The 13,847-nt window shown below is 31.2% G+C and overlaps 1 protein-coding gene across 1 annotated transcript in view; it reads right to left on the bottom strand.

Moving 5' to 3' along the window:
* The window catches only part of LOC134696533 (uncharacterized), a 44,529-nt gene that overhangs the window by 2,156 nt on the left and 28,526 nt on the right, over positions 1-13,847 (bottom strand). The window contains exons 2-3 of the mRNA XM_063558374.1: positions 3,047-3,218; positions 137-196 (exon numbers count right to left, since the gene is read on the bottom strand). Coding sequence (XP_063414444.1) covers positions 137-196; positions 3,047-3,218 — 232 coding nt within the window. The remainder of the gene's footprint in view (positions 1-136; positions 197-3,046; positions 3,219-13,847) is intronic.

Here is a 13,847-nt window from a genome sequence, read left to right as displayed (position 1 = left end):
CAAACTCGTATTTATTCATCTTTGACAGTCCTAGATTTTTGTCGTGTGCTGTTGTAGAGAATGCCAATGCAAACATGATTATAGATTACAAATTAGACAAAAATATTATGTTTGATTAAATAATAAAACTTTATACCAATAATCATCATAGCGATCGGCATGGACATCAAAACTCCTGTCAACACCGTCACTGGCCCTGCAAATATATGTTGCATATCATTTAATTTCACCTTCATTTGTGTTCGTGTTTGTATGGGGATCACATGTAATAGTTGCTTTTCCTGTAATGTAACAGTATCTAAATTGCACCTAGTACAAATTTGTACAAAAAAGCAACGGAAGTTTTGAAGGTATATTGTATAAAAGCCATTTACACGTTCATCAACATTGCTTAATATGCATTGTTATTTCGATGGAGAGTTGGATCATTGACACTCGTATCACATCTTCCTATACCTTTATACAATTAAACGCGAAATGAATGGAATTATCAAGTGATCTTTTATCTATATAAACGTCGAACTTTCATAAAAAGTTAAATTAAAAAAAAATAGCAAGTGAAATATGGTACAATTTAGGTACTCTCACGTTAAATAACTGTTTTGTCAGTTTGTTTTTCTATTTGTCAGTCGAATTTTGTTCTGTGGTATAACTTTTTATGAAAACAAAATGAAGCTCTTTGATTATTCGTCACATGCATTAAGGACTTAGAACATCGGGAATTATATGTTCTTGTTGATTCTAATATTTTTCTAAGGTAGTGTAGAGTTTTATTTCTAAAGCACGATAACTGTCATGTTTGCTTGATCGACTTATTGATGGTGTTTAACTACACTTTCGGCAATATAACTGTTAAGATCATAGCAGCCAGTTTTTTATTGATAAATCAGTCGGAAAGAACAAACGACGTTCGGAAGTTCATTGGAAACCCTGGTCAATTATCATTGGATTCGAACGCACCTGTGTTTATCTGCAACATCCGGAGTTCAAACTCACAACTCCAGGGTGGTCAGACGGATGGTTAATTGGATAATTATGTGTACCAATTGGCCAATGATGTTAGTTTTAAATGAAGTCAGTGCGGTTATAATGTTCCATTTGCATCATTTGTGCTATGTATTGATTGTGTTGTCAAAAAGTAAGGCCAATGTAAATATAACTTATAGATATAAAGATAGTATGATGTTGCCTACATGTGATCTATATTGTGTAAATAAAAAAAATGAAACTGTATTACAATAATTGAAATATAATTACACCGTAGAGATCTTTAATTATTGATAAATGTTCCAGACATTTGAAAATGTCGCAATCACAACATGATGAAAAATATGATATCATTATGTGTCAGTCTTTAGTTAGGACTAAATACTAGTCATTATTTGCAAACTGTCATTAGATTTTGCATATAAAAACAGCCAGCAGCGAAATAACTTTGTTGTGCTCGTCATAAGAAAATGTGAACTTAAAATCGATTTAGTTTATCTGATGTGCCACTAGGATATTATTAATAATATAATTTTATCATATAAATCAGATCCTCGTGAGTATACATGAAGTATTTGACACTGGACGTTTAATAGACAATCAGACATTGTTATTTAGTAAATGAAGAACACATTATCATTTATCTATCTTTATCAGCTGGTACCAAATGCCATCGTTTTATTTACAGAATATATAAATACTCTCGTATACAATGTTGTAGTTATATAAAAAATATAAACGAACAAACAACAAGACAATACAACTGTTATATAAAGATATAAAGAAAATGCATATTTCTTCGAAGACCTAAAAGTGTTTTTGATTTTTTTGTTTGTTGAATTTCCTTGAATCAAGCAAATTAGCAGAACGAAATTGATGAATAAAAGACACAAGAATTGGCGTCATGTTGTAGGCGGTCACTGTAAGAAAGTCAATAAAACCCATCTACGTAGCAACATATTGTTGATGATGAACTTTCAAATACTAAATTTTATTATAACACATCAACAATTATTGCGATTAATTTTGAAACAGCAAGCAACCTTTGTCATGTTTAAGTCCGAACAATTTTGATGTCATAAATGTAATTTTGAATGCTATCTTCTTTTCAAAGTTTTGATTGTCATAATAAGAAGGAGTTTAAACTTTAAAATTGATGCCTCTCCCCTATTTATTAATAGATTAATCGATTAGTGTTCAAATCCTAATTTAGCTATATTGAATATTTTGTAGCATAAGTCTTTATTGGTGAAGGAAGCTGGAGAGAAACAAAATCTTTGGCAGGCCAACTGATATTTGTACTGAACCCATACACATTTGTGTTTATGGGCTAGTTGCAGCACTCCTCTGGGTGCGGGTTTTCTCGATTTATTGAAGACCCATTGGTTGCTCTCTGCTGTTTCATGATCTTTATTCGGGTGTTGTCTCTTTAACACTTTCCCCATTTCAATCTCAACCACATTTACTACTAGTAGGATTCGAACTCACAAAATTTGTGTTGACAGACTAGTGATACATTAGTTGGATTATGTAATAAAGGCCCTGTCTCCCTTTTTGGAATCTGTTCTGATACCTGTATTTTCTATTGATACGCTTTGAATTGTGAACAATGCAACAATGACTGAATGCAGAGCAGCAAAACGTAATGTCTTTTTTCATGTAAAAATAATAATTTGGATTTAACATTGTTAAGGAAATCATGTTGAAAAAGGTGTTAGTGAAGTTTTCGAAATGATATTGTTTTTCTTTTAGTTTTTCCTGTTTTCCGTGAACCTTTTTATATTTCAATTTCACTTTGCACGAAAATTACATTTATGAATGAATCTTGTTTTTGTACTAAGGTATTCTGCATTTCGAAAACATCTGAAGATACATTTTCAATATGAAACAGGTCTGATATCAAATTAAACCTATACGTTATGAATGATAACAAACCTGTCATCGATAGTTATCACATTGAATGTGCTAATTATTATGTATACTGTGTATACTTACATGTACCACACACTATTGTGATACCTTTGTTTTGTTAACTATTATGTATATTGTGTATACTTACATGTACCACACACAATTAAAAAGGCACGTTGTATAAAATCACATGTTCCGTCTGCCTCCACCATGGCCTCACACAAATTGCTCATCAGGTTAAAAGAAAAATCAGGTTCTGACGTGTCCTTCCATAAAACAACACTACCATAGTTGGAAGGTTTTTCGCTCACTATACTATGCTGAAATAAAAAAACCAGTTTCTTTCAGCAAAAGTAACTAAGGATTGAACACAGATAAACACTGATACAAATGTAAAACCATTTCGTTAAATTATGATATAGTTAAGATAAACAGTTAAGATATACATAAAGTAAACATAAGAAAAATAGTTATTATGATTTATGCTAAAATAATAATTATTATCAGTGCTACGTTATGGCATATCCTAATATTAAGTTTACATAATTTAATCAAGAATACATGTTATAAATACAGGCAAAACAGAAGTAACACATGTTCAAAACTCGAAAATCAATTTTGAATTTACAAACCAAGGAAGAAAAAAAGCAAAAAGTGATCGCGTGCACTCTCGAGTCTGTCGACCGAGTAATATATTTGTCACTAGAAGTAAAACAAACATTCAATCAGTGTGAAATGTTTTTTTCAGTGGACGTTATCCAATCAATGATTCAGTGTAAAATATTTGTCACTAAAGTTTGAAACATCAGTCCATCAATCAACGCAATCATGTCAGCAGAGGTGGAATGACCTTCCTTAACAACTTCATATGATTATATAAGCAATTCAAATAGAATGCACTGTATAATTACACGGTTTCAATCGACACAATACGTTTTCCGTCAGTAAATCCTAGCTCACATTTCCGTATACTACCTTTGTTTGTCATCATATACGATTTCAACAAATTGTTCAATTTGCTTGTGTTGGTTTGAACATGTTCATGTAGTGACCTGTATAGGCAGATTTCAACGGAGACAAGTTCGTTTATTTCGACCGTTTCTAGGGGGTCCAAAGTATACGTTGGAGTACCGTATAGCGGGTTATTTTCGAGGGTGTAAAATTTCGCGATTTTCATTGAACAAGGTATACGAAATATTTTGGCGGTTATTATTTTGGCGGATTGAAAACTTTTATTAATACCTTTGTATGCACACCTTTAATTTCGCGGAATTTATTTTGGCGATTTAGTTCTGTCCGCGAAAATAAGCGAAAATTTGCACCCCGCGAAAATAACCCGCTATACGGTAACTAGTTCCAGACCTGCCTGCTGACGGAATTGGATACATTTTACCTGTATTTTTCCTTAGTATCTATTAGTCATGTCGTCTTGAAATATTTCTAATCTCTTAAGACATGAGTATTATCTTTATCTGACCAATGCTTTTAAGCATCCCTTTGTTTTGTTTCTTACTTCGATTAAGATAAGTATTCAATTTCAAGGTAAATAGTCTCGAGATGTTTCCTTGAACTATTTATTTCGTTTGTTTTCTCGGATACAAATGGCCGATATAATGATATGAAGTAATGAACAAAATTGTTACTGATGTAAAATCAATCACTATGAATGCTTCCATAAGAGTCTTAGTAAAAACTTAAATCTGAAAAAATACGCTACATTGATTCTAAATCCCCCGAATTAGCAAACCAATTTAAAAAAAAACATATGTTATTAACAATTTAGCAAAAGAAATTGATTACATTCTTTTATTGATGAAGGTCGTTCGATGACATTCAGTTATCTTTTGCATTTTATTATCTTTCTTTGGCATACCATATCATTGTAGTAGTAAAACATGTTTAAAGACAATGTATGTGAATATATATATAAAGATGAATGTATTATTTGTACGCCAAATAAAAAAAAAGGTTAAGCTGCATTGTATATAGATTCCGAGCTTGCTAGTGAACTGAACAGTGAAGTGAATTAGTAATCAGCTAACGACCAAATGTTGTCAAGTTGATTGTACTAAATCGTCATTAATAGTGGCTTTTTCTACATGAATTAACTACTTTTTTTTAATCAAATATAATCCCAATTCAAACGTATAATTCCTACTTAAATCATCATTATGAAATATTAAACCACAAATATTTCGACAATAATGTCTATAATGAAATGTTTTGCTATAGACAGCTTTGAAATTATTCATATTCGGAACACGGATCAGACTCTGCTGATTAGTCTGTATAAATCCTGTCAGACAGACAATAACGAAATCTTGGCATCCATTTTAATTAACTCTATATACTGTCACTCAATACTAAGATTTACAGTGGTAGTCATTGTAGGTTAAAGAAAACTTTGAAATTGAAATTATGTGCAGCAAACACGCCGTGATAATACTGTTCATGAAGAGGACAGGAGGGGGATCTTAAACATTAAAAATATATTTCTTAGGTTGTGCTGTAGTTTTGCTCATTTTAGTATATTTCATACCCAGGAATAGATTACCTTAGCCGTATTTGGCACAACTTTTTGGAATTTTGGGTCCTCAATGCTCTTCAACTTTGTACTTGTTTGGCTTTTTAACTTTTCTTATCTGAGCGTCACTGGTGAGTCTTAGGTAGGAGCAACACGCGTCTGGCGTATTAAATGATTATCCTGGTACCTTTGATAACTATTTACACCACTGGGTCGATGCAACTGCTGTTGGACGTTTCGTCCCTGATGGTATCATCAGCCCAGTAGTAAGCACCTCGTCGTTGACATGCATATCAATTAATGGTCATTTTTATAAATTTCATGCTTTAAAACTTTTAATTTTTCGAAAAACTAAGGATTTTCATATCCAAGGAAAAGATTACCTTAACCGTATTTGGCACAACATTTTGATATTTTGGGTCCTCAATGCTCTTTGTACTTGTTTGGCTTTTTATCTTTTTTTTATCTGAACGTCACTGATGAGTCTTAGGTAGCCGAAACGCGCGTCTGGCGTATTAAATTATACACTTGGTACATGTGATAAATTATTATACATGTTATACAGTGTATCAAAATTGCAAGGGAACACAAAAACACAAGACAATAACGACCAACTAAAAAGTATTTGTCGAAGTTCAATTGACGATACCATCATGGTAAAAACGACATAAACAAAGCTTATTCAACAAAGGTATTTCCGATGTTCAATGTTTAGTCTTATTCCATTTGTTAATCCAATGTTTTGTGTTTTATGTTTAGTCTTATTCCATTGTTATTTCATTTTTTGTGTTTAGTTTTACTCCATTTGTGAGTGTAATGATTACCTTGACATCAATAAATGCTTTAACATGTATAAATTCGTAATAACGTCTAATTATGTATTATTTTGTAGCCATGGCGTTTATTTTGGACCTTTGAGTATGAATGTCCCTCTGGTATCTTTAACCCCTCTTTTCAACAAGAGAAATTGTTTTTTAAGTGTTCCTGATCTTGATTTCCTGGCACACTTGTTAAAACTTTATTTAAATCATAAGTAATGTGTGACTTTTTAAGAAAACATTCGATGTTTTACCTGGGTTTTTACACATACGTCTCTCTATTCGATCAGGGAGGAAATACATAATCAAATTAGATATTTTCGAACATGGTTCTAGGTACTATATATATATATATAGAATATATAAATGTGATAAAAAAATAATGACCAAAGAAGGGTAGAAATATAAATTGAGTAAAATCCGATTTCATTCTTTAAAAAAAATCACTTTAAACAATAATATATTCGTGCAGAATCCATTTATGAATATGTTAAATGAATCCGTTTTAAATGTTTCTTTCAACTTTACGTCATTTTTGGTTTTTATATTATTAAAATATTTATGATGAAAAAGATAAAGCATAGTGATATTTTAGCTGACAATATTAATCAGTAAAGATATCTAATTAAATTCTTCCTTTTCTATTATAGCGAATGACGTTATTCTTGGTAATCTTTGTTGATTGATTGTCTGACGTTATACTTTAATTTTTGAATTGTCATTATTACATCAATTTATGAGTACAGCTTTTTTTTAATTTTGTATTCAATATTCACGCCTAAATGTCGCTTTTGGAGTACGAAATAACAATATCATGTAGACACAAGGCTTACGGAGTATAATTAATGGAAAGTCGGTAGCAGTTTACGTTATGCCATTAGTTCTGTTGTTTTCAAGTAAACCGCCTGATATTTTGGTTCAAATCAGATAACATAGCCATTTTTAACAGTCATATGTCAGAGAAATCGGAAACATGTTTTACATGTATGGTCTTCAGAAGAGAACAAAAACACATACTCTAAAAATAGTCTATTATCCGCTATAAATTGCCCTGACACTACAACATCTAAAACTATTAAATCGATAAAAACCAATTCGTTTTGCAAAAATAATATAACAAAACGAAATAATTATAATGGCAATAGCTTCTAACAACAACTGAATTGCAGGCTCGTGACTTCGGTAAGCCCAAACAATAAAATTGAAAGGTTAAAACATCTCTCTTTTTTCTATCATTAAGCTTGCATTGGTAAATAGAGAAGCATTACAACACGTCAATATTCCATAAAGTAAGGACACATGGTCACATCTCGTAAATTGTCATATTTTAAAATGCATTGCAGACTTTTTCGTAAAAAGCATTGTTAAAAGTAATTAGAAAAAAATATATAGACGTGTCCGTGCAATAACAATACCATGTATGCTTCAAATTTAATTGTTTTATTTTATAGTAACGAAATGTATTAATATCGTGTAATCAACGAAGTGGGTGTTGTGGTAGTACCTACATGCATACACATTTGTCATAAATGTTGTTTAAGGGTTTTTTCAAATGCTCGGGGCAATGAACACATTTATATTTGAAATGACATTTATAGAACATGAAATCCCGATAAATTGGAAATGACCTTAACAATACAAAAAATAGACAGAAAAATAGCTAAATGATAAGCAGTAAAACATGCGTTATCTTAAATTAACCAATATGTTACAATACAATTTTCATAGGTAAGATGAACAAATTAAGGTAACGACAAAAGTTCAATTTATTATGTATATGGTAATAACCTTTACAGAGTAATTGCATGTAATGCAATAAAAATCGCATTTAATTACAAATAATAATAAAAGTGTTTTTATATCAAATATTTAATTGTGAACTTGACAATACTTCATGCACTTGATAATTGGATGATATCGATACTAAATAAATATTATTAGCATGTAGGTGTCTTACGCTAATCGCTTTGACAAAGAGAACGCAATATGGACTGCTTCAACGTTCGCTTTGCAGATCCTTTTGAAAAACAATAGTTAAATAGCATAATCATTCGTTGTATAACGATGCAATTAAGATGGCTACATAACACATGAAGGCCTAGAAATGTAAATATCGTCACATAATAACTGGATTCATAATCTGTATGCTAATTATGAAAATCCCGACTAGATTTTATAGTAAAATCCATTGTTCAACGGCCTGAGTGAGTTGGAGAGTTAATTGATCACGGGAAGGGAATGAATTAAACATGTTATACGTGTTATACGTGTTCAACCCACCATTTTTTTTCTTAAAATGTCCTGTACCAAGTCAGGAAAATGGTCATTGTTATATTGTAGATTCTGTTTGTGTTTTACTTTAATGTTGTAATTCTGTTGTGTCTTAGTTATCCCCCTTATATTTGATGCGTTTCCCTCAGTTTTAGTTTGTAACCCGGATATGTTCTTTTCTCAATCGATTTATGAATTTCGAACAGCGGTATTCTACTGTTGCCTTAAATTATATGAATAATATTGACATGAAATTTCTTGCCAATGATTGCCTTTGTCGTTGATGAAAATTCCTAAAAATAATTCCTTGTATGGTTTTGGTTTTCATTGATAATTTGAACTTAGTTTAAAGCGTGCATAAACGATCATATGGCTATAGCGATATTAGAATATAATAAAGATAAAATAAGGGACTGCTGTCATAGCTTTTTTAATTTGTTGATGCTATTTCCTTCTTAACCTATCATAAATAAATTGTCAGTCTCTACCAATTTCGCATGTACGCAAGTCCAGTCCCTTCTTGTAAAGATTTAAGGTAACGGAGTAGATAAGCTATGAGCTTGGCCGATAAAGTATATAAAAATCAAATTAAAATATGGTTTTGTCAAACAACAGTCTAGACATAATATGATTTAACGATATAGAAATATCGCAAATGATCTTACCAATAGCAAAATTCATACCAAACATTCATATATAAAATAAGTTCAGAACCTCGATGATATTAATTACACCTGACAAAATTGCGTGTTTTGTATATTAGTTTTGCGATTAAATTGATAATTTTTTCGAAGGCAAAACATAGTACATGTAACATGTTGACACGATTGATAAAATAGTGACTACAGTTTTAATGTTCGATCTTTAGTTCATTAATTTTCATCGTCTATTTGATGTCACACGTATACTTTCTATTTAATATTCCGTACACATGGCATCACTTTTCGAAAGAAGAAAAAAGTAAAAAATGTTACTGTATATAAACATTATACGTCTTTTTATGATATTTTAAACAAGTGACACGTCCACCTTTGATATACCGATTTGTATCGTGAACTGATAATCGTAAAATATATGCCATTTGACCCCCTCACGAGGGTTTTCTTTATTAACTTTTTTACAATTTATTTCTCCCATCGTTAGCAAATATCTTTAACACCCCATTATTACAATGGTATCATTATATCCTTTATTTTCTTTACCCATTTTTCTATTTTTACTAATGGCGTGTTTTTATTTTGACTGTCAACCCATTCCAGATCCCCTAACCAGTTCTTCATAACGCTTTTATTTTCCACCTCTGAGCGAGTTCTGAAGTGCTTGCATTTCAAGTTTTGTTTTTATAGATGCAATGCCAGTTCAATCGAGATGAGGAACCTGACTGTTTGACAAAGGAATAATCATTGCCGATTCCGATTTTTCCTTCGCGTATATCTAAAAATTTGAAAACAAGGGCAGATTTTTGAGAGAGAGAGAGAGAGAGAGAGAGAGAGAGAGAGAGAGAGAGAGAGAGAGATGCGTCATAAAATGTCTCAAACACAGATGTTAGTGGGAATGATTATTATTTGTTATTTGCTACATAAGTGGGGAAATTCGTATTCATTTAGCTTGTAATCTGTAAATTGAACTACAATAAAATATTGGCAAACGAAATGACTCTGATGTTAACGTTTCGTCAGTCCTTTTGAAGCCGATCCATGTAACCATACAATGCTTAGAAGTATGAAAAGAATTAAATTAAAAACGATATATTATTATTAAGAGGAATCTTGTATAAATGCAACCTTGAAAACGACATTAATTCCTCCGTATCCTTGTATAGACGGAGTCTTCGTAAATTGATAACTCTTATAGTAACACGTTCTAAAAAAAAATGTGTGATGCACAATAATATTCTGCGAATCTTTGATGTTTTTGACCTGTATACTACTAAATAATAGCCCTAAAGAAATTAGCTACGACCTAAAAAAAAAAGCTAATTAAGTGTGCTTGATATTGAATGATAGGCATTACTGAATATATTTTACCAAAAGGGGAGATATTGAAGATATTGAATTGATAACGGATAAATAATAAAAAATGGTATTTATTATTTTTTTGCTAATACAAATTACATGCTGCTACTACTATATGTTGTAATTAATAAATAAACTTATATGGTACGAACCAAAATCATATGATAAATACACTAGCCCTTTTAAATTGAATTCTCTAGTTTGTTCTTACTTTTACATAACTTTTTTAGGTTTGGGGGAAGATGGTAGGGATAGGCTCCAGCAAACTAGATAAACCCACAACATTACTGAATGTTTCAGTCCCAAGTATGGAGCCTGTTAATCGGAGTTACTGTATATTAAATATATTTTTCGTTAATTGTTTTAAACATATCAGGCTGAAATGTTTCATTGTTTTTTGGTCGATTGAATTGTTTTAGTTTTGTTCAATATGGGCCTTGTATAGCTGTATATGTATCCTGCATATTTGTCGATGTAGAAGGCCGTACAATGACCTATTGTTTGGTAACTTCTATGTTATTTTGACTCCGGCATAGATTTGTCTCGTTGGCAATCGTATTTCCTTTAATCATTTTTATAGCTATCAACCAATCAAAATCCAAGATAGGTATACACGATGTAAACTTTCTGGTATCAGACTGCATTGCATGACAAAAGTAATGGTTTAGAATTGTATAAATTTAAAAAGTTACACGTTCTACGATTCGATGAGATATACAGAATTTAACTCTCAGTGTCATATTACCGACGGCAATCAAGTGCGATTTTATAATATAATGGTATCATTTCAAGTCTTGATCATGAAGTATCAATCTATCTATCAAATTGTGTCTATCTTTGTAATGAAATTTGCATGATATTGTCCATTGGATTTCGCTAATTGTCCCTATGAATGATGTTTGCAACCTTTTCATTAAAATTCGGCAAACAAAATTTCATTCTTAGGAATCTTCGTCGTCTCAGGAAATAAACTGTATCTAATCGAAAGCATTATTTTCAAATTTCAAATTTCCTGTAAAATTCTTTTATATGATTATTGTGATATGTAACTGTCATAGACCCGCAGCTTTACAATACAATTATATAAATTCAATACGGGAGTTGTATAGTTACTTTACGACACGAAGACAATTTATTTAGTACACTTCATGTACACATGCCTGATTTTTATAAGCTATAATACGAGGTAGATACTTAACGCTATCCCATGATAAATACTATATTACACTTCACGGAGACTCTCAGTATGGTGTTGTTTATGTTATGATATACCATTTTTATTCATTTTATATAGAATACCAGAAAAACTATTTTACTATATATTGATTTCTAGCGTTATTTACATTTTGTTGCATTTATTTACAGAAAGTTTTCGTCTCTCTAAAGCAGATACCATTGATTTATTTGGCACTGTTTCGTGTAGTTTTTCAACTGTTTTTAGCGTTCATTGGGACAATCTAGAAAACAAAGTTATAACGTGTTGTTTTCATTTTCAAAATATTGTATATTCTAACTGGGGTCCTTGAGAGGACAACGTTATTCTTCCTGCTTGACATATTCTGAATGTTTTTTTCCTATGAACTTTATCCAACCCCACTGTAAGAAATATATCAATCTTCTTCTTTGTATATCGTTTGACACATCCATCGAAGCAGTCACAAGGAGTTTAAGCCTATTTTGATATTTGTACCTTTGCTTAGGTAGATTGTAGACGCACGAAGGACCTCGGGTAACAACACCTACAACCAAACAAACAGACTAACTATATCTAATTTAATGATTTATAAAAGCAAAAAGGCTCGTATTTACAAAATGGAGTGACTATTTTTAACAGATACCAAACAAGTTCTGATATAAATACCAACTAAAATATTACAAACAAATTAGAAATATCTATAAAATCCCTGATGTAATTCGGTTACAGGCATTAAAGAGACATGCAGCAGACACATCAAACACGCAGCGGAATTTAATTAGTGTTAATCAATCTTTAATAAAACGCACATTTACTTCCTTATTTAGTCTACAATTACTTTTACTATGTTTTTGACCAACTATGATTGGTAAATAAAAATATATACAAGTTGCAAGCACTACAATTCACGGTGACACATTTTGTTTCTTCAGGATAATGTTGTGTTACTTTATTTACATTTGTCTAGTTGCAAAGCCATTAAGAGAATGGGAGAAGATGTAAGGTTTCCATTTAATTCTTATTCAGAACTGTTATCAGAGACATTGATATAAAGAATGCCATCTGAAGTTTTATAAAATCCTTAGTAAATTCATTTGACATAAGCAAAATAGTTCTGACAAGAAAAAAGAAAAGAAAAGTAAAGTAAAGAGACAACAACAAAACAAACATTAATGGTCTTGTGCTGTTTTCTGCTTATTGGTGGGTTTGTAATTTGTTTAACACATTACCCGTGTCCATCCTCGTTTTTTTCAAATGTGATCTTTATTTAATATTTATTACGTCAAGCCGTGACAAAACCCTGAATAATTTGCTTCATGTACATTATCGACCAAAGGTCAAATACATAAATATTTAGAAAGTAATTTATTTTAAAAAAAAATACATGTAAGACAAGATGTATTACAAGTGTACACAGACTGTGTCTTCTTTGATTTTTTTGTGTTTCTTGATATGTTTTTTTTTTGTTGGATTAACTTGGATGTGTCTGGCTGCTGTCTATTATGGTTATCCTTATTTACGTGAATTGACAATGTTATAGACTTGATAAAGACATACGAAACGAGTTTCTTATAATTAGTAAGATATCTAAACTATTGAACCACTGCATGCATACCTACCAAATTAAAGTCCTGTTCGAAGATTTTGTTTTACATTTGTTACGAATCTAAAACGTATCATCGACAAATAATATATCATTGAATAATAATTGTTGGTCGCAGGCTTATTGATTTTCGAGTATTTTGTCGAAGTGTACCGGCTGATGACATTAATAAACAGTGAAAACAGAGCACGAGCGAACACGTGATTGATGCAGTCCTTATATTTTTGAAACGCGTTCCCAATTGTTAATTGAATTTTCACTTTACTTTGCTTTAATGATTTGTTGCACTTATGTTTTCCTGTTATAAACATTGATATAATGTAAAAAAAAAAAGAAGAGAAAAGAACAAGCAGTGGAAGGTAATCATTTGAATGATAAGTAATGCATGATTTTTCGCAGGTAAAAGTTATGTTTTACCAGGGGGTTTACACACACGTAGCACACAATCCTTAGTACTGAATGTAGTTTGACCGTTAGTAGGGTCGAGATGTCGCCAGTGGAGCAAAAATTGATCAATGTTTTT

The sequence above is a fragment of the Mytilus trossulus genome, chromosome 14 (genome assembly GCF_036588685.1).
Source record: "Mytilus trossulus isolate FHL-02 chromosome 14, PNRI_Mtr1.1.1.hap1, whole genome shotgun sequence".
In the NCBI taxonomy this organism is placed as follows: domain Eukaryota; kingdom Metazoa; phylum Mollusca; class Bivalvia; order Mytilida; family Mytilidae; genus Mytilus; species Mytilus trossulus.
Note: the sequence above shows the minus strand (reverse complement) of the source record. Positions and strands in the feature narration are given on the sequence as shown.